Raw genomic sequence first — 26,208 nt, forward strand, 5'->3', positions numbered from 1 at the left:
GTGCATTTCAAGTCTGTAATCACTTTATGTATGTTTAATGCAAATGTGTCACCTTTTTATACCGTACTTTCCATGCGTGAAATAAATCTCTTTTTGTTGCTATGCCTTTTTATTTACTGGAGTCATTTTTGGACACTTAGCCATTAAACTATCTAGATTACTTTGCTGAAGTAAAAAAGTGGTTTAACTTATAAAAAATAAGTCGAGGTGCTTACGGTGACCTGAGTTTGAGTTCTCAACAACAACCTCAGGCAGTCCTTGGGGACCAGTGAACATTTCATGTTGATAACGGCCCAAAACAAACAACAAAGTTGTGGAGAAATGGTTAGCGGACAAGAACACTGACATTTTGCAGTGGTGCAGCCAAAATCCTGACTTCAACCCAATTGAGAATCTGTGGAGGGAGTCCTTGGGCACCAGTGAACATTTCAGGTTGATAACAACCCAAAACACACAGCGAGTTGGTGAAGAAATGGTTAGCAGACAAAAACACTACTGTTTTGCAGTGGTCCAGCCAAAGTCATGAATTCAACCCAATTGGGAATCTGTAAAGGGAGTCCTTGGGCACCAGTGAACATTTCAGGTTGAAAATGACCCAAACCACACAGCGAGTTGGTGAAGAAACGGTTAGCAGACAAAAACCCTACTGTTTTGCAGTGGCCCAGCCAAAGTTCTGACTTCAACCCTATTAAGAATCTGTAGAGGGAGTCCTTGGGCACCAGTGAACATTTCAGGTTGATAACAACCCAAAACACAAAGCGAGTTGGTGAAGAAACGGTTAGCAGACAAAAACCCTACTGTTTTGCAGTGGCCCAGCCAAAGTTCTGACTTCAACCCTATTAAGAATCTGTAGAGGGAGTCCTTGGGCACCAGTGAACATTTCAGGTTGATAACAACCCAAAACACACAGCGAGTTGGTGAAGAAATGGTTAGCAGACAAAAACACTACTGTTTTGCAGTGGCCCAGCCGAAGTCATGAATTCAACCCAATTGGGAATCTGTGAAGAGAGTCCTTTGGCCACCAGTGAACATTTCAGGTTGAAAATGACCCAAAACACACAGCGAGTTGGTGAAGAAATGGTTAGCAGACAAAAACCCAGCCTGAGTGGCCCAGCTAGAGTCCTAACTTCAACCCAATTGTGAATCTGTGAAGGGAGTCAAAGATCATGGTGATGGCAAGGAGGCTGTCCAATCTGAAAGAGTTGGAGTTTATCGTTAAAAAATGAATAGACAAAAATACTAGTGGAGACATGCAATAAGGTCAGCAAGTGTTTGATTGCAATAATAACCATTAAAGGCTTTTCTATAGATTATTGAGAAGGGTATGACTAATTTTAGACATGACACTTTTTGTTTAAATGTAAATAAAAACTGAGAAATACTTTTTTTTCTACAATGGTTCTTGTACATTGTCTGATTGTTTTTGAGAGGAGCCTTTGTCATTTCCGGTAAAAAGAAAATTAAATTTTAATTAAGAATTTGCCAGGGGTATGAATAATTTTGGGCTTGGGCACAAAATTGCTAAAAAATGTCTTATTGAAAAGCACAGTTTCAAGACAAACAACTCCGATTAAATGGATTTGTTAATTATAAAACAAAATTAATCAAATTAAATTGAAAGAAAAATTAGTAAAATATGTATTTTTAAATAATCTAGCATAGGCCTCAAACTCAATTGCTGGAGGGCCGCAACTCTGCACAGTTTTGCTCCAACCTTAATTAAACACATCTGATTGAACTAATCAAGGTGTTTAAGAGTACTAGACACTGCTAGATCAGCAGTGTTTGATTAGGGTTGGAGCAAAACTGCAGAGTTGCGGCCCTCCAGGAGTTGAATTGAGACCTATTGAGACCTCTGATCTAAAGACACATTTTCCAATATAGACCGCGCTAGTGCATTGTTTTTCATCGGTGCTGGTTGCAAAACAAATTTTTCCTTTAACTAGACTAGTTATCAAATAAACAGAAATGAATGACTACACATACTGTTGGTCTAATTTGACGACTAGTCTAGTTTTGGGCTATTCTTAGATGTCTATTAGATTTTCAGCCCAAGTTTAGCCTTGTTTTAGCCAAGCTGTCTACATTTAGATGTCTAATAGACATCCATTAGACATCTTTAAAAAAAAAAAAATGCTTGCTGGGCCGTTCCATGTGACTGATTGGTGGAATTGTCAGCATTATGGGTAATGTAGTTTTATATATATAATTATTTTTATATAGCTTATCAAAACTCTGATATCAAAAGGTCTGTCTTTAAAGATTACGTATTGATAAAAATGTGAGTAAAATAATTAGGCAAAATAAATGGAAGTTTTTACTTTAATTGGTGCACTTTAAGAGTGTTTTTTTAAATTTTTTTATAGGGGTTTTCACCTTTATTTGGATAGGACAGTGGAGATTTGTACAGACAAGAAATGTGGGGAGCAGAGATAGGGGAAGGATTAGCAAACGACCTTGAGCTGGGAACCGAACTCAGGTCGCTGTGAGCACCTTGGTGCTATGTGTCGACGCACTAACCACCGCCGACAAGAGTCATTTGTGTAAGGGATGTTCATTCATTCATTTTCTGGTCGACTTAGTCCCTTTATTAATCTGGGGTCGCCACAGCAGAATGAACCACCAACTTTTTCAGCAGGTTTTTACGCAGTGGATGCCCTCCCAGCCGCATCCCATGTTTGGGAAACATCCACACACACATTCACACACATACAGACAATTAAGCCTACCCAATTCACCTGTACCGCATGTCTTTGGACAGTGGGGGAAACCAGGGGAAACCCATGCGAAGGCAGGGAGAACATGCAAACTCCACACAGAAACGCCAACTGAGCCGAGGTTCGAACCAGCGACCTTCTTGCTGTGAGGCGACAGCACTACCTACTGCGCCACTGCCTCGCCCCTGTAAGGGATTATTTTTATGATTTATTTTTAGCTGTGTAGAATGACCAAAGTTAAGATCTAAAGTGTTTGATCCCTTTGTGGCACATTTTCCCCTTAAACGTGAAGCACAATGTGTTCTTATCGTAACTAAGAGCTCTATATCTTCTAAAATGCCCTTAGCAAATTGTCACTTAATTCTCACAGTGATACGCACTATTTTAGTCCAGTCATGCTTGGAGGACACTCTGGAGTGTCTTTATCTGTGGCAGTAAAGGACAGTCAGTCTGACATTGCAAGACTCACTGTGGCCATTAAAGTCATTGATTTCCACTACATCTGCTGCTGGTGCTGCTTTCACTGAAACTAACATCGCGGCCGGGTTTTATCATTTAAAGTCAGAGTTCTGATAGTCTAGTCTGACGTTTATTCAATCGATAGAACAAAATGTAGAGCGGGATTGGATTTTTGTCCATTGAGAATCAGCGGTTGTGCTTTGCTATTGGTGGATCTCATATGATTGATAGGTTGATCCTGCCCATTATGCAAATACGTATCATCAGGAGAAGACATCGTGATGCATGATTATTTAGAAAAGATAATGATTGTGAAAAAAGTTGTGGCCTAATGGTTAGTGAGTTGGACTTGTAACCTAAAGGTTGCCGGGTTGATTTCCCGGCCCTTGCAGGGATTGAAAATGGGAGACTGTAAGACCTAAAGGTGGCATGGGTGGCTCAGTGGTGGGAGACTGAAAGAGCTGTAATGGTGGCATGGGTGGTTCAGTGGTTAGCACTGTCACCTCACAGCAGGAAGGTCACTTGTTTGAGTCCCAGCTGGGCCAGGAGACATGTGAATGCACTCTTATGATGAAGCCTGAGACGTTTCAGTCTCTCCATTGAAAGTCCAGGTAAGACAAAACCCAAAAGGTCATTAATCCACATGAATCAAGCTGATAAACTTCAGTTTAATTTCAACAGTTTATTTCATCTCAAAACTTGGATTCCTAAAAAAGGTTTTAGGACACCTTTACACTCACGACACTTTCCTAACGATACACAATGCGATGCCACAACACACAATAAAGCTACGGTCACACTATAGTTTGTGTGTGCGAACTTCTGTCGTACGGCCCTGCGAAAAGGGGCAGGATTAAACAAGATTATTAGACGTTAAAAAAAAGCAAGCGACTGCTCCATGTTTTCAATTTCCGTCCTGAGAGGTCATGTTTTAGTCCTCGGTTGGTCTCACGCAGTCGAGTGATGTGATTTCGCAGGTCAGAGTTCACCAAGCTTGAACTTTGCACCGCAGCAACCAGCAAAACCTAAAGCCTCCTTTCCACTGCACACGACAAGCGACAGACCGGAAGTCATTCATTTCCAATGGAGAATAGTACGGGAGCTGCGTTGAGTTCCAATCATCTCCGTATGCGTAAAATTCGGATCCGAATTGAGCTGCAGATCCGTTGAAATATTTGAACTCCTGCGACTAGACCGCATGCGACCTGCCGACCGGATATGATGTATTCCAGTGTTGTCCAAGCAGATCCGTGCGCGCGAGATGAGAAATAGGAGTTTATTTGGTTGTTTTTTGAATTTTAAAAAGCCTATATTAAAATAATATGTTCATAAATGTAAGTAAGAAAGTAATAAAATATATCTTTTTAACCTTGTCTCCACATTCCCTTCAATATTTTAGCGGTCTATGAGTTTCTAGTATTCATTCATCCATTAAACTATGTGAACGCACAGAGAATAAAGGCTCTTGCTTTTGCCCTCCTTTATTTTGGACACCGTGAGAATCAGCTTCTTCCCCGTGGTGCACGACAACACTGAAAATACTGTGAGGCTGCCACAAGGGGGCGTATTCCGACAGTCGTGTCCAAATGTCGTGTGCAGTGGAAAGGCGGCATAGATATATACACTAGATGTCGCCTGGCCTATTGTTGTCTATTGGACGGAATGCGTCAATAGCGCCGCCATCTTGCTACAGGGTAGCACTCCTTTGAAATGAATGCGGGACCAAGGTACAGTGGAGGACTGTGGCCATGCAAAGACAGAGATATACACATATACACATATATCTGTGATCGGGAGTTTTCCTGGATGTTAGTATGTAATTTTTTTTCTAATTACGAAAATTATAATTTTACATAACTTTTCTACATTGATGGATCAGTAACCGCATGGGCATGCCTGACAAAAAGCTTGTGTTTGTGTGTACAGAAATGTACCATTCACCCTCCCTGTTAAATTTGATCTAATCATGTCCCGAAACACACCTCCTCTCCTGCTTTCACTTCTCACACTGACGGAGGGAGCGATTCGTTTGTGAATGAATCCCCCGAACGACTCTTTCACTAACGTTAGCCGACAATAATACAAGTTTCTGGCAGCGCAGTATTTCGTTGTCATATTTCTTTTGCATTGTTTGCTGATTTTATTCAACAAAACTAGCATAAGCCGAGTGTTTAGTGCGAGTTGGAGCTGCTTTGCCTTATGGTGAATGCAGTAAGTGACTGTTATCATCAATAACGTTACCTGATTAGCACAAAAGTTCAGAACATACAAAAACAGAAAAAAACTGAATATTACCTATGAAATGTTCTGGCTTTGTGCTTTGTTTTCTTTGTTTGCTCATTACTACACCCGTAGACAGCGCTAAAGTCCCGCATCTTCACGTAACACTGTCTTGTCTAGTGCGGTTGAATGACATTTGTTCTGGGAGCACTGTACCAATGTGGCGGCGCTATTGTCGCATGCTCAGGGTCCCTATGCGATATCTAGTGTATATATCTATGGAAAGGCGGCTTAACGCATGACCCTGCGTTTCCGGTCTGACGCATTCGCGTGCGTATGAATGGAAGTTTATGGGAGGAAAAGTCCAGTGTGACCGCAACTTTAAATGTATCTTTTTCCATGTTAAAAGAGTGTTTGTCCTAACCTTGTCTCTGCAGTGAAGCACAAAATTTCTGCTTTAGAAACACTTTCTGTTTCCGCAACATCATGGAAGAACAACAGCATAAACTACTTAGACCAGGTTCCCAAACTGTGGTACGTGGGCTTCCTTCTAGTAGTACGAGGATGAATCAAATATGTCATATGTACATGCTACATATATTTAAATAAATTATCAAAAATGATTTATATATGAATATGATGACATAAAGCCTATATTTATGAGGTCAATGCAACATTTCCAGGTGCTGATAAACCTTTTTTTTTTTTTAAGAACAGTAACCTTTCATTTTTAACTTTTAAAAGCACATTTTAATTTAAATGTTCTTAATATTAGGAACTAATCTGCCTCGTTTTTGAACTGTACAGAGCTTTAGCTGCTTTACTGAACCTAATCCGCTACTGTATTTCAATACTGCTCATTATGGTGGTACTAGCAAAGACAACTTTTTTCTAAGGTGGTACTTGATGAAAAACGTTTGAGAACCGCGGTCTCAGACAATGATCACCTTAGGTAAAGTGAAATTAATGAAGTAGAGCAAAAATAACGATGCTAGAGTCTGAAAATTAAAGTCAGAACTGTGACTCAAGTGTGAATGAGCTTTAACGTGTTTTAATTAGATTAAAAGCCTTTACCAGTGCATCGGCTGGTATTTAAATTCTTCTGTCATGTCACATTTGGTGTAGACAGACAAGTTGCTTGTTGCGCCCTGTGTTGTTATGACATGGTGTTATAGTCTCTTCAGGCTTTCGAGGTTTCAAATAACAACTTTCAATGGGTTAGAAAAGGTATCATATCAGAGTTTTATGGTTTGAACTCACCCGAAAGTTCTTAGTGTAAGTTAAATGAATGGAAGGAAGATTTACAGTCTGACGTTTCGGATGAAGATTGGGAAGAAGCCTGCACTAAAGCTCACATTGATTAGAATTGTCATGTTTGAATAGATTAACATTAACAATAAAAAGAGGAGCAGTTTTACTTATTTATTTTTATTATTTTTTTATTTTAAAGTTTTGTTTGTTTGTTTTTAGTTTTTAATATAAATATGTATATATATTATCATGTTTTGTACAATTTGTAAGTGCAACAAGGTTATTGTTGTAAAAAAATGTTTGTAAAAGGTTGTATTTCAAAGTGTACAAACTGAAAACGAAAACAAAAATATTACGAAAAAAAAAAAAAACTTTCAATGGATGTTTGATCCAAAATATTCTTGCATTTCTAGTTGAACCAAAATGTTTGGGTTTAGCATGCCACAAGGGTGAGCAAATGACTAATTATGATGTTTAATAGGAGAAAGAAAGCAATCCATTAAGAGAGGACCAAATAAAAGTCATTTAATTTACTGATCCAGAATGAGCAAATTACAAAAAATGAACCAACAAGAAAAAAACATATTATTAAAAGCAAAAACCAACAGCATTGTTATTATTATTTGGAAAAGAAATGCAAGTTTATTCAAACACAAAGTGCAAATCACTGCAGAGCAGGGGGAATTATGGGATGTTAGTGCATCCTCTTCACTCTACATGAACATGTCATCATATCCTGGAGGGGGCATGTGATCAGGGTCTGGCCTGAGAGAAGAGCAAAACAACATCACAGCGAGTTCAAATGAAGTAACGGCAAGTTTCCAGCTGAACTGAAGACCCAGTTAAAGATCTTACCCGGGTCTGTGTCGCCCGACTGGACCGAAGGGGTCAAAGCGGGCACCTGGAGGCACCGCACCTGGAGGAAGGACTCCAGGAATACCAGAGGACGGGTCGAAGCCTGAGCGAGGAAACCCGGCCCGTAATGGATCAACAATCATTCCTCCGGCTCTTCCACTGGAGAAAGCAGAGAAAGAAAACAACAGATGAATAATTTAGTGAGCTTCGTCATTCCTTTAAGGTGCTCTCACTCATTTGATTCTTTGCTGAATCTTTTTTTCCATGAGGAATTTAGGACATGATCCATTGCAATTTTACAAAACAAAAAGACAAATAAAACATAAGTCAAAAAAAATGAGTGAAGTAAAAAAATAAATGATTAAATACAAATGAACATCTTTAAAATGAAACATTCAGCACTAAAAACAGGCGATAATAAACATATTTAGTATAGGTTTGCTGGGAACATTCATGTTTTTACGATAGCTGGAATTTCCTAAAAGCACAATCCAGTGCTTGATCACAAATTTGGAAATCAACATCTACTGGTAAAAGTAAAAAAAAAAAAAATAATAATAAATTATTTATTTTTTAATATTAAAATGAAAAATAAAATTAAAAATTATTAAATGAAAATTAACAGCCCAAAAACACAACCCAAGGCTGCTATTCAAGAATTAAAATAAAAATAATAAAATAAAAATAAAATAAAAATATCAAGCATTCATTTGATTCTTTAATGCTCTTTGATATTTGTAATTTCATGAAAGCGCAATCCAGTGCTTCTTCCTGCGGTTATATTATACATAACTGTGGAAATATTCTATATTTGTCTACTGGTAAAAGTTAAATTAATTTTTTTTTTAATAACCATTAATTACATTTTTACAATGAATTATTTATGATTTTTTTATATTAAAATTAGAAATACAATCCAGTGCTTCTTCCTGCTGTTTTATTGTACATAAGTGTGGAAATATTTCATATTTGTCCACATCAGGTATAAATCAACATAAACGAAGGATGTATGTAAAGATGGTCGTTTTGGGAAATAAATAACGGAATTTCTTACCCAAAAGGGTCCAGATCTGCACCACCAGCTGCAAACGGAGCCATGGGGTCAGGCCTAAAAAACCAACATGCAAAAAAAAGGCAATTCAAAAATATTAATTCACAAAATGTGTGTTACACTTTTATGAATTATTTTTGAATACAGTATTGTATCACTTCTACTGAACAGCCTGCTAGCCAAAGATTCATTCAGGCTCCATATAAGAACACATAATATTATAATAATAATAATAATAATAATATATATATATATATATATATATATATATATATATATATATATATATATATATATATATATATATATATATATATATATATATAAACTGCCACTGACTTCCACAGTATTTCTTTAACTATAAATATCAATGGCTGCTTTTTCCCAGCATTATTCAGAATACCTTGTGTTGTGTTCAACAGAAGAAAGAAACTTGATTGTGAGTAAATGATGGGGACATTTTCATTGAAAAAAAAAATTAAAAAATAAATATATACAGTATATAAGCTGCATCAGTTAGTAAACTAGTCTGACATGCTTCCTATATTATTAAATATATTTAGTGCTTGCATAGACATATATGAATAGCCAACAATACATTGTATAAGCCATAATTATAGATATAATTAGTAATAAAAAGTTTTCTTTTATGCCAAGTCATTGGATTATTAGGTAAAGATCATGTCCCATGAAGATATTTTGGAAATGTCCAATTGTAAATATATCAGGACTTAATTTTCGATTAGTAATGCGCATCACTAAGTGCTTAACTCTCAGATTCCAGATTTCTAACCAAATATTTACCTCTTTCATGATAAACAGCAACCCCTTATAACAAGTTTAATGCTTCTAAATGTGTCCATTAATTGAATCCATTTGAATAATTGACTAATTACCTGCTCCAATCTTTCTTTTCTTTTGTCTCTTCAATAATAACAACAACAACGACATTATTAATAATATTTATATTAATAAATACATTTAATAATAACAACAACATTATTATTATTATTATTATTATTATTATTATGGTACGCAATTTATTTTTATTATTTCATGTATTACCATTTTCTTCTCTTGTTCTTGTTGGTAAAGTAAAAAACTGTGGAAAGTCTTAACTACACTTGTCATTTCAACCATGCATGTATTTTTCACTCCACATTTACCTATCCTAACAAACCATACATCAATGGAAAGCATATTTGTTTATTACATAAATTCATTCATTCATTTTCTTTCAGCTTAGTTCCTTTGTTAATCTGGGGTCACCACAGCGGAATGAACCACCAATCCAGCATATGTTTTACGCAGCGGATGCCATCACCATCACTGGGAAACATCCATATACACTCATTCACACACTCATATACTACGGACAATTTAGCCTACCCAATTCACCTGTACCACATGTCTTTGGACTGTGAGGGAAACCGGAGCACCCGGAGGAAACCCACACGAACACAGGGAGAACATGCAAACTCCATATAGTAACACCAACTGACCCAGCCGAGGCTCGAACCAGCGATCTTCTTGCTGTGAGGCGACAGCACTGCCTACTGCACCACTGCATCGCCTAATGTAAATGTTCTATGTAAATCTAAAAAAAATATAATAAATAAATAAATAAATAAAATAAAATAAATAAAATCTAATGAACCCGTTTTGTGGTCGAGGATCACATTTGTTTCTTTAAAATCTAATTCTCTAATTTTTGCATTGTGCAACATTCAACCCCTTTAAAATGAAATAATAACAACAACAACAAAACAGTTTGTTTGATTGCTTAATGAATTCTTTCATTATCTAGATCATCATCATTTATCCTAGTCTCTGGATCTTTAGATCGTGTTGTGAAACTCTCCAGACTCTTTTGGTTTATACACAAGAGTCACAGAGTCTGAGTGTCTGGCAGCTGAGCACGCGAGGGAGTGTGAATGACATCATCATCATCATCATCATCATGCCCACAGCAACAGCCAGTCGATAAATCGCTGACATCATAAAGAACCTGATAGGGGTCACTGTGAACACAGGAAGGGGAAGACAAGCCCAATCCATCTCTGGGTTTATGCCACGACCTCAAATACACCACTGTGCAGTTGCTAACCTCACCTTTTTCATCCTCCGCTCACACCTGTCATATTTCGGTTGGCTTTTATCAATAAAAACTGCTAAAAGATTTAAAAAAATAAACACATCAAGGTGAGAGATTCAGGTCAAAATCTCTCCCAACTCTTTCTTTGTATCTTACAACAATATATCTAAAGAAAATAAGCTTGAATTCCCCAAGCTGTAATGGAAGTGATGCTGGCACTGATTATCTCTCTCTCACTCGGTGTCTGCAGTGCCAGACACATAAAACCCACAAGCCTCAGTGCTTCAAAAAATAGACACAGTGCCGCAGTGAGAGCTCTTGCAGGACTCGCGCTGGTAAATATTAAATAAGACAGAGGACATGAGCTGACACCTTCACAACGCACGCACACACACACAAACACACACACATTCCCAAAGCGCATTATAATGTCCTTCACAGACAAACACGTTTATTTACAGGTGAACTTTACACAGACTCAGGTAAGCTCACAGAGATCTGTTATTCTGTGTGTTTTAAGAATATTGTTGGGGGAAAAAATAAAATAAAAATAAAAATAATAACATTAATGTAATATTAATATAATTGATTAATATAAAAAACTGTGTGTATATATATATATATATATATATATATATATATATATATATATATATATATATATATATATATATATATATACACATATTAGGGGTGTATATATTAGCCCCGGTTCGGAACACACATGACCTGTGGATTAATAATTTTTTTTTACAGGTAGATTAATCCTAAATTTGTAACAATCACAGGTAAATCACCTCCGCATCGTTCAAATCTCATGTATGAAAACCTTTAGGCTTTCCTGTAAAATATGAAGGTGACGCAAGAAGTTGTGGTGGGTCATTCGGGATGTGGTGGGTTTCATTAAAGGTCACTACTTGTTTATCCTCCATCAATGTATTCAGTGTAAGCTGCATGATTAATCATTAAAAGATCAGGATCTCAACAACCACTCAACAATTTATAAATGGTGGTGATTTGCATATGTTTATTAATCCTTCAAACCGCTGCATTCAAATTTGAAAATGCCAAAATAAAGTTGTATGAAGTTACAAACAGTCAAATAACACAGAGGTACTGTTATAACAGTTTAAAGGTTAGATAAAACCATGGAAAAGACTAAAATCACTGTCATATGCTCAAAAATGAAAGTTGTAGGCAGCAATTACATTTTTTAACCAAAAGGTGTCGACAACCAGCCATCAAAAATATGCAACTGAATAATTCTTCAAAAATGATCATCTAGCAATGAAACATGACATTTTATGATTGAAAACCGAATCGTTTATTGAAGATGAGACTAAAAATAAATATGGGTTGTACAAAATTATAACGTTAGATTTCTAGAGCGTCATCAGCAGCAGTAGCAGTAACAGTGTATTTTTCACAGTACTGAATATTTTACTATTTATTTTTATTCAATGGATTACTTAATTTTATTTTTAATACAATTACAGGTTGTATGTTGTGTTTGTTGAAACTAAAAGTGTCTTGCAGTACTGTTTTGGTAATAAATGGAAAGCAAATTACATTTGTCTCTTCTTTTTGGCTGATCCGAAAAATGATCCAATCCGTGACTAAAAAAAACACTGTGGGATCCGAACCGTGAGATTTGTGATCCGTTACACCATATATATATGTATATATATATATATATATATATATATATATATATATATATATATATATATATATATATATATATATATATATATATATATATATACACATGCATGTTAACAACAATAAATCATTTAATTTATAGATTTTACAATATTTAAATGTTTTTATATATATATATATATATATATATATATATATATATATATATATATATATATATATATATATATATATATATAAATAAATAATGTAAATGTTGCCATTATATTAAGTATATATTAACCATTAAATATTGCGAAGTTGTTGGCAGGCATTAAAAAAATAACAAAAACAAAAATATATTAAGTAACTAAATATAAATAGTAAATGAGTTTTTTTTTCTTTTCTGTTAAACCAGGGGTGTCCAAACTCAGACCTGAAAGGCCGGTGTCCTGCAGATTTTAGCTCCAACTTGCCTCAACACATCTGCATGGATATTTCTAGAAAACCTATTAAGTGCTTGATTAGCTAGCTCAGGTGGGTCTAATTGGGGTTGGAACTAAACTTTGCAGGACACTAGCCCACCAGGACCGAGTGTGAACAGCCCTGTGTTAAACTGTCAATCTATAATTGAAATGTTTTAATAGTTTCTAAAAATATAAACAAGCCTAACAAACACTATTCTCAGAACAACATTCAACATTAGTTTTAATACTGCATTTGTTTTTAAATTTATACTTGTAAATATTGCAACATATGAATATTAAGAATTTCAACGAAATAACAAGCTAAAATATTTAAACATAGGATCTTTGCACTTCATTAAATATTATTTTTTTATTTTAAATGTAATATTCCCACTAATACACTTTCCTTTGCTTTAAAGTCACAGTCTCATAAAATTAAAACATTATTGAATTTTTGTTTAATCTTAGACACAAAAACCATGACGTCATAAAAATTAGGGACTGACAGCAAATTAGGCTCTTATTTTACATTTTAACGTTTTTAAACAATAAGGAGCACAAAAGAGAAACGACAAGTTATTCAGTGTGGATATTTCCACCTGCCAACACACTGATGTTTGCAAACTGAACTTGGGATCACCTGAGGCTGTAACCATAGCAATGTAGCAGGCTGCTCTGAGCTCTTAAGGTAACTGTGCTTTCAAACCTCCACAGACTCATCTCAAAATGGCCTTTTTAAGGGGTTATGAAGTGAGAAATCAAAATTCCCTTGATCCTTTATTAAATAGTCAGTCGGTGTAATATTTAAACAACCTGTAAGTTTCGGGGTTCAATTTTTCCTTTTTAACGTAGAACAGCTGATATTGAAACCCAGTCTGATAAAACGACAGGTTTCGGGATGCACCGCTAAACTCCACCCCTTTTTACATTACTCTATGTTTAGCTCCGCCCACCAATTCATGCTAGAGTTGGAAAATAATGAGATGAGAACACCTATAAAAGGTTTATGCAGGAACTAAAGGATAAACAAGTGAACACAACAATATAAAGTGCAAGTTGTGGTGCATTGCCTTCCTTTTGATCCAAACATTAGGAAAGAGCGGATGAACTTAACTTTTAATGAATTTCCAGAAGGCGTCAGTAAAAACTGATTCTGAAAATATGCTTTCAAACAAGACAAGGCCTAGGGTCCGTTCTTTGTACCTCACTTAAATGATCTAAGATGATTTGGCAGATCCTGGATCTTTTCATCTCGATAACTGATCTCTTGCTAATTTGGTTATTCAAACAAGTTTGCGAATCAGATTAGAATGTCTGGATAAACTGATGCATGTGTTGTGAAGGACAGATCTATCGATCCTCGAAATCATGATCAGCAATGCAACGATTGGGTGATGGCACAGCATGGTAATGACATCATCTGATTAATATTTAATTATCCATGTGAGCAAAATTACATCAAATTAGCAGTAAACGGCTTGTTGAATATGACACGCAATAACCTTCAACATTTGTTGTGAACTGCAGGCTTTACACTTTCATGTGTCAAGAGTATTCATCATGTATTTCAATGCAAATCAATGTATTTAGTTTTACATTTAGAAAATATTTTCTTTATTATAGTAGCCGTTTTTTAATCGGTGTAAAGAATAACTGGATGTTTACGAAAGCATTTTGATATTGGTAAAGGCGTCTGCAACTTTTGTAAGGCATCAAATCACTGGCATATTAACCATCAAAACATGTTTATGACTGCATAAATGTATTACTGCTTTTAAAAAAAGTCACATATTGTGCATGTTTATTATACACAATTTGTACTAAGCGATCTAAAAAGTTCATATCAATAAGTTGTCTCTGTGCACCACCAGGTGGCAGTCTTTGTACTTTCATTTTGAGAGTGCAGATTGCATAAGTTTTATTAATATATATAACTTTATTTATTTTATTAATAACTATAACTTTATATATATATATATATATATATATATATATATATATATATATATATATATATATATATATATATATATATACTTAAAAAATATGTACTCTTTTCCCAAGTGTATATAACTACTACTGTAAGAAAATATCAGAATTCGGTACATACTTTCTGTATTATCTTTACTTGAACTGAGCCGATCTAATCCTGTTTATATAAATTGAACCGGCTCCCGATCAGGTTTAAGCTAGCAGAACTGTTGCTATGACAACAACTCTCGGATCAGCTTTGAAGAACGAAACGATCCTGGATCGTGTCAAATCGTCAATATCCAAATCCAGCTAACTGAGTAATCCACGTACGAAGAACGGACCCCTGTTCACACCAAGGACGATAACAATAAAAACACAGTTAAAAAACATTGTTTACAGTGTTAAAGAATAGTATAGTTCACACCCAAACTACAACGATAAAGATACAGAGGAGCGATATTGTTAGGATCACTTTCAGAATGATTTTCCCAAGCTGATGAACAATAAAACAATGACAGCCAGTCAGAATGTATTGAAATTTAAATGGGTTTGCGCAATTTAAAACTACAGACCACACTGCGGAGAAGCACACTGCTTGATGTTAATCTTTTCAGAGATTATTTAAAGATAAAGACTATCATGGAAACAACTGAGAAATAATGCTAAAAAAAATAAATGGAAGTTATTAAAGTCATGCTGGCAAATTAAAGTATAAAAATAAAAGTAGCACATGAATCCAGTGCTAGTTTCAGTGTCTTTGTGTTGTCTTCTTTGAAAATGCTAGCTAACTGACTATGATTGCTAAATTAACTGTTTGATTAGATTGATTACACGTCACCAATAGTATGTTCAGATGTGGTAGTAGCACACTGAGGACACCCGCTGGTTACAAAGGACAATGCCCAATTTAAAGCATAATCTGAAAATAAACATCATTATCGTTCATCTATGTGTTTCTCAACAGCGTTCCTGGAGGACCACCAGCTCTGCACATTTTCTGTGGCTGTGTCTGACATCGCCTACTACTCAGTGGGTACTACATTTGAATTTAAATTTACTACTCGACCATTAGAAAAGTATGTTCTATACCAGGGGTGCTTGATCCTGTTCCTGGAGATCTACCTTCCTGTATAGTTTAGCTCCTACCCTGATTAAACCCACCTGAACCAATTAATTAGAACCTGAAATCCACTTAATAATTACAGACAGGTGTGTTTGATAAGGGTTGCAACTGAAATCTGCAGGAAGGTAGATCTCCAGGAACAGGATTGGCCACCCCTGTTCTATACAGTATGAATGGGAGTAGTATGAATGGAACTCGGACGTACTACATCCGCCATCTTGTCACGCTTTACTCCTATTAATGAATTCTCTTGCATCATGGGATAGCGCAGCACAGGCCCGGATTGGCTAATTGGGAGGACCGGGAGAATTCCCGGTGGGCCGGTCCGTTTTTTGGCCGCGAGGGCCGGTGTCCCTAGCTGCAGAATCTGTTGCTCTCAGCAGTCACACTTTTTACATTTATTTATTTACTTGACCACAGCCTTTCTATTCATTATTCTACCGCAACTGTTCTCTTTTCATCTAATTTAGTTTTGTCTCCTCTCTCAACACAGCTAATTTGGTCCAGCGGTTAGCACGTTAGATTAAGACGCTGCGGACCCGGGTTCGATCCTCGATTGAGTAACTTATTGTTTTCATTTTTATTGTTAAGACATATAATACTGTTAGGGTTGTTGAACATTTGAAGTTCTAAAGCAGCTGTTTTCTCAAAAAAAGACGTGATGGTGTCATTAGAAACTGATTTGGAAATGACCTTATTTTAATATAGTCAGTCGTGAACTGAGGTGGGCCGGTCTGAGGCTTGAAACTCCAGGGCTGAAAAGGAGTCCCACTCCGGCCCTGGCGCAGCATGCATAGGATGCGCACTTCAGAATCTCCCCGGAAGTAGTAAGTCATCTGAGCACTTCTCGCATACTGTTTTTCAAACTCTATGAATTCTGGCATACTACTTGGCTCGCATGCTGTTTTTAGTATACTATATAGTATGGAAGTATGTGATTTTGGACCCAGCTCATGTCTCTTTAACCAAACACACCTGATCATCAGCTAATTAGCAGACACTGAAAAAGCAGTAATGGGTGTGACAGACAAAGGAGACATCCAAAACATGCAGTGTTGGTGGTCCTCCAGAAACGTGGTTGAGAAACACTGTTCTATGTGGACACATATTTATATTTATTGTTTTCATGCTTGAGGTAAATGGACACTAAAACTAAAGCATGATGCCGTGGAAGTTAATTAGGACCCATTTAAAAGGTGACACTGCAAAAAAAATAAAAATAATAATAATCAATGCACAATTTGTATAAGAAAATAGAGAACTTCACCAGTTTGCAGGGTGTCTGGCTGGAGGGCCTCTGGTTGGGATCAGGAGAGGATCACTGTCTGGGTCCCTTAAGTTGGATGCTCGTTCTCTTTCTGTCTTCTTCTCTGTCTTTCCTTGACGCTCCTCTTTTTTGGAAGGCAGCAGCGAGGACTTCAGTTTCGCAGTCAACTCATCTGTGTTCTTAAACACGCTGAAAGAAAAACACAGAGTGTGTGAATGAATACCTTAAATCATATTAAATTGACAAAAGTGATTGTAAAGCATTTTAAAGGTACTTTGAATTTAAAGTTTTAAGATGTTGGTATTAGTATGATAGTGTTCAGGGTTATTTATAAGCTAGTGTGCTCCACTGTGACAAAATTTGCATCATGCAGTTTGACACTTCTGACTAACTGGATCAACAATTATTTTTGACATCCCCTCATATTTCAGTTTCTCATTAAATCTTCTGACCAATCAAATGCTTTCTAATATCTAAAAAGTCCCGCACCCTTAAAAACACTTCTCATTTGCTTTTCATTTGATGCACTTGAGCTCGATCACTGGCAGAGCTTTAATAAAAATTTAACGTTATAGGCTGTTTTTTTTAAAAAAGGGAAGGAGCTACTCTGTGTCCTGGGGTCCGTTCTTCGTATCTCGTTTAAATGATCTAAGATGATTTGGCAGATCCTGGATCTTTTCATCTCGATAACTGATCTCTCGCTAATTTGGTTCTTCAAACATGTTCGCGAATCAGATTAGAATGTCTGGATGAACTGATCTGAGATCGCTGTGTGTGTTGTGAAGGACAGATCTATCGATCCTCGAAATCATGATCAGCAATGCAACGATTGGCTGACGGCACAGCATGGTAATGACATCATCTGATTAATATTTAATTATCCATGTGAGCAAAATTACATCAAATTAGCAGTAAATGGCTTGTTGAATATGAAACGCAATAACCTTCCACATTTGTTGTGAGCTGCAGGCTTTACACTTTCATGTGTCAAGAGTATTCTTCATGTATTTCAATGCAAATCAATGTATTTAGTTCTACATTTAGAAAAGATTTTCTTTATTATAGTAGCCGTTTTTTTAATCGGTGTAAAGAATAACTGGATGTTTACAAAAGCATTTTGACATTGGTAAAGGCGTCTGCAACTTTTGTGAAGCATCAAATCACTGGCATAACTATCAAAACATGTTTATGACTGCATTAATGTATTACTGCTTTAAAAAAAACTCCATTGTACTAAAGCGATCTAAAAAGTTTAATCAATAAGTTTTCACTTCACACCACCAGGGGGCAGTCTTTGAACTTTCATTTTGAGGGTGCAGATTGCATAAGTTTTATTAATATATATAACTATATTTATTTTATTAATAACTATAACTTATATATATAATATATATATATATATATAGTTAAAATATTTACCATTTTCCCAAGTGTATACAACTACTACTGTAAGAAAATATCAGAATTCGGAACATACTTTATTATCTTTGCTTGAACTGAGCCGGTTCTAATCCTGTTTATATGAATTGAACCTGCCCCCGATCAGGTTTGACCTAGCAGAACTGTTGCTTTGACAACAACTCTTGGATCAGCTTTAAAGAACGAAACGATCCTGGATGTTGTCAAATCGTCAATATCCAAATCCAGCTAACTGAGTAATCCACGTACGAAGAATGGACCCCTGCCCTGTCTTCATGTTTCAGTTGAGATCAAACATCGAATTAAAAAAACTTACATTTCAAAGGACTTCATGGGAAATATAAATGCAAGTCTTTACTTTCATACGTTTGTGAAAATAAAATATTTTTGGCAATGTATAAAGGTTCAAAATGACTCGAGAATGTTAGAGTCATCAAATGATTCTCGTTCTAAGTTTGAGTTTTTTTCAGTATATTTCTTCAGATACTTTCTACCGTTCTATGATTCATGATGTGAGACAGTATATGGCACATTCATTCATTTTCTTTTCGGATTAGTCCCTTCATTAAACAGGGATCGCCACAGCGGAATGAACTGCCAACTTATCCAGCATATGTTTTACGCAACGGATGCCCTTCCAGCCACAACCCAACACTGGGAAACACCCATACTCTCTCATTCACAGACATACACTACAGCCAATTTAGCTTATTCAATAAACCTATTGTGCATGTCTTTGGACTGTGGGGGAAACCGGAGCACCTGGAAACCCACACGAACATGGGGAGAACATGCTAACTCCACACTGAAAATGCTAACTGACCTAGCCGGGGCTCGAACCTGCGACCTTCTTGCTGTAAGGTGACAGTGCTAATCACTGAGCCACCGTATCTGTACGGCTTCTATCATCGCAAATTTATTGGTATGTGATTTCCACCACTATGGATCTTTCTAACATAACTTTTAAAAAATTGTAATATTTAAAACTATAAATAATGACTTTTTCAAAGGCATTTACATTTCAATTGTTGTGATTCTGCAACTGTAATTTTATAAATCTAAAGTTGCACCATTTTGCACAAAACAATTAATCTGCATTGAGTTGTTAAAATGCAATGCATTACACAATAAAGACAGTTTGTGGCATTTTATCTGGCCTGAAAGCTGAAAATGAATCCGAAAATGCTAAATTCACAAACCTTTCAAATGTGTGCAGATTGGCCTCGTCAACATACTCGCTCAGGTTCACTGTGAGATCAGTCACTTTTTCTGTCGTGGAATCCTGCAAAAAAAAAAAAAGAAGTAAAACACTGACTGTCATCTAAAGAAATGCATTGCAGTTATGATTGAATTGCAACTTTATTACCATTAAATTGAAGATCAGGCTTGAATCCACAGTGAAGGCTTTGAGCAGTAGGTTGGATTTGTCATCATTTGATCTGTATCTGAGCGCATAAAGCTCTTTGCTTTCATTCCAGCCTGAAGGAAGCAATTCTGTCTTCTTCTCTCCATCTTTAGGCTGTGTAAAGTTCATCATGTATATAATGCGTCAAACGTTTATGAGTTTGCTCAAAAATCAAACTAGTCAAGTATGTAATTATGCCTGTTGGCTCTGTATTTGTTCAAAAGATACATGTTTTATATGAGTTATACACAGCTGCTTGGTCATTGAAGTAAAGTTGGTTTTAAATTTGCACAATGATTCAGTTACAACTTGTGACATGCCTCCCTATAATATTATTTACCTTGGTACTTTCAATATTCGTTCTAAAATCACATGTACACTCACCGGCCACTTTATTAGGTACACCTTACTAGTACCAGATTGGACATCTTAATCCTTCGTGGCATAGATTCAACAAGGTACTTGAAATATTTCTCAGAGATTTTGCTCCATATTGACATGATAGCATCACGCAGTTGCTGCAGATTTGTCGGCTGCACATCCATCACATCCCAAAAGGTGCTATATTGGATTGAGTTCTGGTGACTGTGGAGACCATTTGAGTACAGTGAACTCATTGTCATGTTCATGAAACCATGAGATGATTCGTGCTTTATGACATGGTGCGGTATCCTGCTGGAAGTAGCCATCAGAAGATGGGTACACTGTAGTCATAAAGGGATGTACATGGTCAGCAACAATACGCAGGTAGGCTGTGGTGTTGACACGATGCTCAATTGGTACTAATAGGCCCAAAGTGTGCCAAGAAAATAACCTTCACACTATTACACCACCACCACCAGCCTGAATCATTGATACAAGGCAGGATGGATTCATGCTTTTATGTTGTTGACACCGAATTCTGACCCTACCATCCAAATGTTGGAGCAGAAATCGAGACTCATCAGACCAGGCAACATTTTTCCAATTTTCTGTTGACCAATTTTGGTGAGCCTGTGTCAGTTTTAGCCTCAGATTCCTGTTCTGAGCTTACAGGAGTGCCACCCTGTGCGGTCTTCTGCTGCTGTAGCCCATCCACCTCAAGGTTGGACGTGTTGTGCATTCAGGGATGCTCTTCTGCATAACTCGGTTGTAACGAGTGGTTATTTGACTTACTGTTGCCTTTCTATCTGCTCGAAAAAGTCATGCCATTCTCCTTCAACCTCTGAACAGCCGCTTGTTTTGATTTCTCCCACAGAACTGCCGCTCACTGGATATTTTCGCTTTTTAAGATTATTCTCTGTAAACCCTCGAGATTGTTGTGTGTGAAAATCCCTATACATTAGCAGTTTCTGAAATACTAACAACCATGCCACGTTCAAAGTCACTTAAATCATCTTTCTTTCCCATTCTGATGCTCGGTTTGAACTGCAGCAGATCGTCTTGACCATGTCTACATGCCTAAATGCATTGAGTTGCTGCCATTTGATTGGCTTAATAGAAATTTGCGTTAACCAGCAATTGGAGATGTGTACCTAATAAAGTGGCCGGTGAGTGTAAGTGTGACTTAAAACAACATTAGCACTATTCATTGGACTGCGAACAATGTTGTACTTTGATATATAGGACTTCACTATTTACAATTTGCACAGAATACTTTTCTGTGCCAAATGTACATCAATGGCTATGTTTTGTAACAGATTAAATAAAGTACGTTTATACGATTAAAATCAACGTTCACTTACCTCATCTCCAATGCCCATACATTTATAGCCACTTTTCACTATTTCCCAGTGTACAAAACAAATCAGAGCATCCTGAGAACACGTTAAAGAGTTTGATACGCAGTTAAAGAGCAGCTCCAGTCCTGCCATCTTTAAACACACTCAAATTCTCTAGAAATGAAACCAAAACAAACAGCTCTCTGAGTGAAAATAAAGCGCGACTTTACTCAGGATGCATGGCGTGTTCAAGCTGCTGATGCGGCAATAACTAATATTCAAATAAATATTAATGCTTGTTCGTTTTGAATGAAATATAGGTTAATTTAGAAGTTAAGACGACAAATGTTTAACGTTATTTATATTTTTGTTGGTCATGGTGAAGCGGTCCGACGAGAAATATTCCCGACTGGAAACAATAGACTGAACTTTCATTCCGCTGAAGATTATAATGAAGATAGCTCATTCGTTTATTTTCCTTCGGCTTAGTCCCTTCAGTAATCAGAGGTCGCCACAGCGGAATGAACCGCCAACTTAACTAGCATATGTTTTACATAGCGAATGCACTTCCAAGTGCAAATTCAATACTGGGAAACATCCATGCAGACTCATGCACACACAAACACTAACGTTACTGTTCTATAGGGTATATGCCGAGCTTGTGTTTTCCCATACTGATTAACTTACAGTGACCTGTTATTGTGAACTTGTTTCCGTTTTATATGGTTCCTTTTACAGTATTGATGTTGTAATGTCATTAAAATACATTCAGTTCAATAAAATTTGACATTTATTTAGTAGTTCAAGCGTAAAACGAGACAAAAAGCCGATTACTCGCAAGCGCCCGTCAGAATCGGCAGACTAGCGCAGAAACTCCATTGAATATACTGGGGTAAAACAAATGTTCATATTATAAAGACATGGCGGGGGAACATGCAATTTAATGCAGTGCTTCTTGTACAATCTGAGACCCACTTTAAATCGGATATAATTCTGCTAGTAAAGATCGCTGATTTTTAAAGGAAACAGACCTTAAACGCACCGATTTTGCATTGGCATTCAATTGGCCGGAAGCGCTTAACCCAGGTTAATGGCAAATTAAAAGTCATATTTGCATGCTTTGGCATATACCCTATTTCACCTGTACCACATGTATTTGGAGCACCCGGTGAAAACCCACGCCAACGGAACATGCCAACTCCATACAGAAATGCCAACCATTCCAGCTGGGGCTCGAACCGACCTTGTTGTGAGGCGACAGTGCTAACCACTAAGCTACCGTAACGCTTTTAAGGTAAGTAGTTTTTGATATTTCCCAACATGTATAACATAGCAGCTGTTGTTAATGAGCCTATATAAATTTTAGTCAGTGGATTTGATAGATTATTTGAAATGTTTGAAATAGTGGGCGTTTTATGTCGTAATGTGAACACAGCATTTATTTATGAATATGTATTTATTTATTTCGCCATATATCTCCATATATTAGGGCCTACATAACTTTTTAAAGTTATAGGCTATAATTAATTTTCTTAGTCAAAACCATATTCCTTCTGAAAATGGACATACAAGTGTTACTTTTTATTTATTGTAATGTTTGTTTAGCGAACCGACCATTTAACTACAGTTTTAGTATAGTATGGGGCTAAATACCTCCGTAGACTACAGCGAATAGTCCGGACTGCTGAACGTATCACTGGCACTACCCTACCTACACTTCAAGAACTGTACTCTTCCAGAGTGAGTAAACGGGCTCGCAAAATCACTCTGGATGCCTCGCACCCAGCACACTACCTGTTTGAACTATTACCGTCTGGTCTGCGCTTCAGAGCACCAAGCACAAAAATAAGTAGACACAGGAAAAGTTTCTTTCCTCAGGCCATCTACCTTATGAACAGTTAAATATTCCCCAACTGTGCAGTCAGGGGCGGACTGGGACTAAAAATCAGCCCTGGCACTGTAGCCACACCAGCCCACATTACCACACTGACACAGCCCCATGCACGGACACGCACATTCACTACTTATATTGGTGTCCTGATGGTAAAATAATATAAGCAGTACCATATATGTAATAGATATTTAAACATTTAATGTATGTGACTGGAACAAAAACGAATTTATATACAATCGTTTCATTCATTCATTATCATTTCAGCTTAGTCCCTTTATTAATCTGGATCACCACAGCGAAATGAACCGCCAACTTGTTCAGCATATGTTTTACGCAGCAGATGCCCTCCAAATTGCAACCCACTGTGAAACCTCTATACACACACATTCAAATACATGCACTATGGACAATTAAGCCTACCCAATTCACCTACAGCACATGTGTTTGGACTTGTGAGGGAAACCAGGAGGAAACCCATGCGAACATGCAAACTCTACACAGAAACACCAACTAACCCAGCCGAGGCTCGAAAAAGCAACCTTCTTGCACCCCTGCGCTGCCCTCTTTCAAGACTATTTCAGTTAATTTTAGGCATTTGGCAGTGTTTTAATTTTTTAATTTTTATTATTTAATTTTTTTTGCTTTCTCTGAGCTTTTCGGCACCGCCTTTCCTTTTTTATGGTCCATTTCTGACAGTTAGCTTGTGTTGCACTTACTATTTGTTTGACATTCTTGCCAGATTTTGATTACGTCCACGTAACCTCTAATTGGCTCTGGCCATCTTAAAACCAGCCGGTCATTGCCAATTGGGCCAATGCTTAACATTTATTATTATTATTATTACTATTATCATCATCATCATCATCATCATCATCATAATACTCACATCTTGCAAGAGATAAAAGCTGCTTGCATGTAAAAGCAATACATATAAAAAAAATTAATAAAATAATAGCTGACCGGCCCACATTTAAAAAATGGTTTGGCCCTTCTGGCATTTGCCAGAATTGCCAGATGGCCAGTCCGCCCCTGTGTGCAATAAATATGTGCAATACTTTCTCATACGCATTTGTACACAGCACCGGATAACCTGTATATGTATAACAAATCTGTACATATAATTCAACATCTAGATTTCTTGACTTACAGCATACAGTATCTGTTTAATGTTTATCGTCTTTTATTTCATATTTATTTGTGTCACTTGTCGCTTTATGTACACTGGAAGCTTCTGTAGCTAAAACACATGTATGTGTGTGAATGACAGTGTATGGGTGTTTCCCAGTGATAGGTTACAGCTGGAAGGGCATCCTCTGCTTAAAACTGGATAAGTTGGTGGTTCATTCTGCTGTGGCGACCCCAGATTAATAAAGACACGAAGCCGAAAAGAAAATGAATGAATATAGCTAGTGTAGCAAAATTATAGCTGATTTTCAGTTCAACCATTACAGTAGCTACATATTTGGTTTTCTTTGTTGTAAAATTTACAAAAGAATTTGGTTTTGTACAGTACATTTGCATAGTCTGTAATGTACAGTGTCCATTCATAATAAGAAGAGTAATTTGAAAGAACTTCTTACAATATCTGATGAGCGTTTGATTCATTTGTTGTGCCTCAGAAATAATGAGATGATCCATATTTATGGCTTTTCTTGACATTCCCAAGCTAAGAATAACGATAACACCAGCATCTGCTTTGACTTACAGTGCATTGAAAACACATTGCACAGAAGCTCACTTCAGAGCCCAGGTCTGCCATCAAATCAATGCTTCAGTGTTGCTTACATTTAATTACAGGCCAAACTGTAATTACAAACCCAAGCACAACTGTAACTTTGATTTAGAGACCAGTTATGTACTGTATGTGAACTAAAGATTCACTGCTTTGATATTTTCCACTGAATTCTCGTGTCATGCTTATGAACTATTTACTGTAATAACCAGCTTTGGTAAAACGTTAGGAACCACAAGTAATTACATTTACATTTACATTTAGTCATTTACATTTAGTCATTAAGCAGATGCTTTTATCCAAATGAGGACAAGGAAGCAATTTACACAACTATAATTATTATTTTTTAAATAATTAAATAAGTAATTATTATTATTTTTTTTTGTGTGTGTAGTTAGTTGAGGAGTCAGAGTGGTAGTTGCATATTAGTAAGGAAAGTGGAGACTAAATAGTTGAGTTTTTAGTCGTTTCTTGAAGACAGCGAGTGACTCTGCCGTTCTGATGCAGTTACGGAGTTCATTCCACCAACTGGGCAGATTGAACGCAACGTTCAGGAAAGCGTTTTCTTCCCTCTTTGGGATGGAACCACGAGGCGACGTTCATTCACAGAACGCAAGTTTCTGGCGGGCCTATAAATCTGCAGAAGTGAGAGCAGATAAGAAGGGGCGCAGCCAGAAATCGCTTTGTAAGCAAACATTAGAGCTTTGAATTTGATGCAAGCAGCAACTGGCAGCCAGTGCAAACGGATGAGCAGCGGAGTGACGAGCAGCTGAAGAGGCTTGGTAGAGTTAGCTGGGAGCTCGGCTAGTAGAGAGTTGCAATAGAGAACAAGAGCTTGAACAAGAAGTTGAGCTGCATGTTCATATAAGAAGGGTCGGATCTTTCTGATGTTAAAGAGTGCGAATCTGCACGATCGAGCAGTTCTAGAGATGTGGTCA

The 26,208-nt window shown here is 36.8% G+C and overlaps 1 protein-coding gene across 1 annotated transcript; it reads right to left on the reverse strand.

The window, feature by feature from the left end:
* Positions 1–7,146: 7,146 nt before the first annotated feature.
* psmf1 (proteasome inhibitor subunit 1) lies at positions 7,147–22,128 on the reverse strand. Its single transcript, NM_001002547.2, has 7 exons — positions 21,669–22,128; positions 19,906–20,058; positions 19,739–19,821; positions 17,121–17,309; positions 8,557–8,610; positions 7,503–7,661; positions 7,147–7,412 (listed from the first exon to the last, which is right to left on the reverse strand). Exons 1-7 carry the CDS (start codon positions 21,795–21,797, stop codon positions 7,361–7,363), a joined length of 819 nt encoding a protein of 272 aa, NP_001002547.2. The 5' UTR covers positions 21,798–22,128; the 3' UTR covers positions 7,147–7,360.
* Between the last annotated feature and the right edge of the window lie 4,080 nt (positions 22,129–26,208).

Source organism: Danio rerio, chromosome 6, assembly GCF_049306965.1.
Source record: "Danio rerio strain Tuebingen ecotype United States chromosome 6, GRCz12tu, whole genome shotgun sequence".
NCBI classification, from domain to species: domain Eukaryota; kingdom Metazoa; phylum Chordata; class Actinopteri; order Cypriniformes; family Danionidae; genus Danio; species Danio rerio.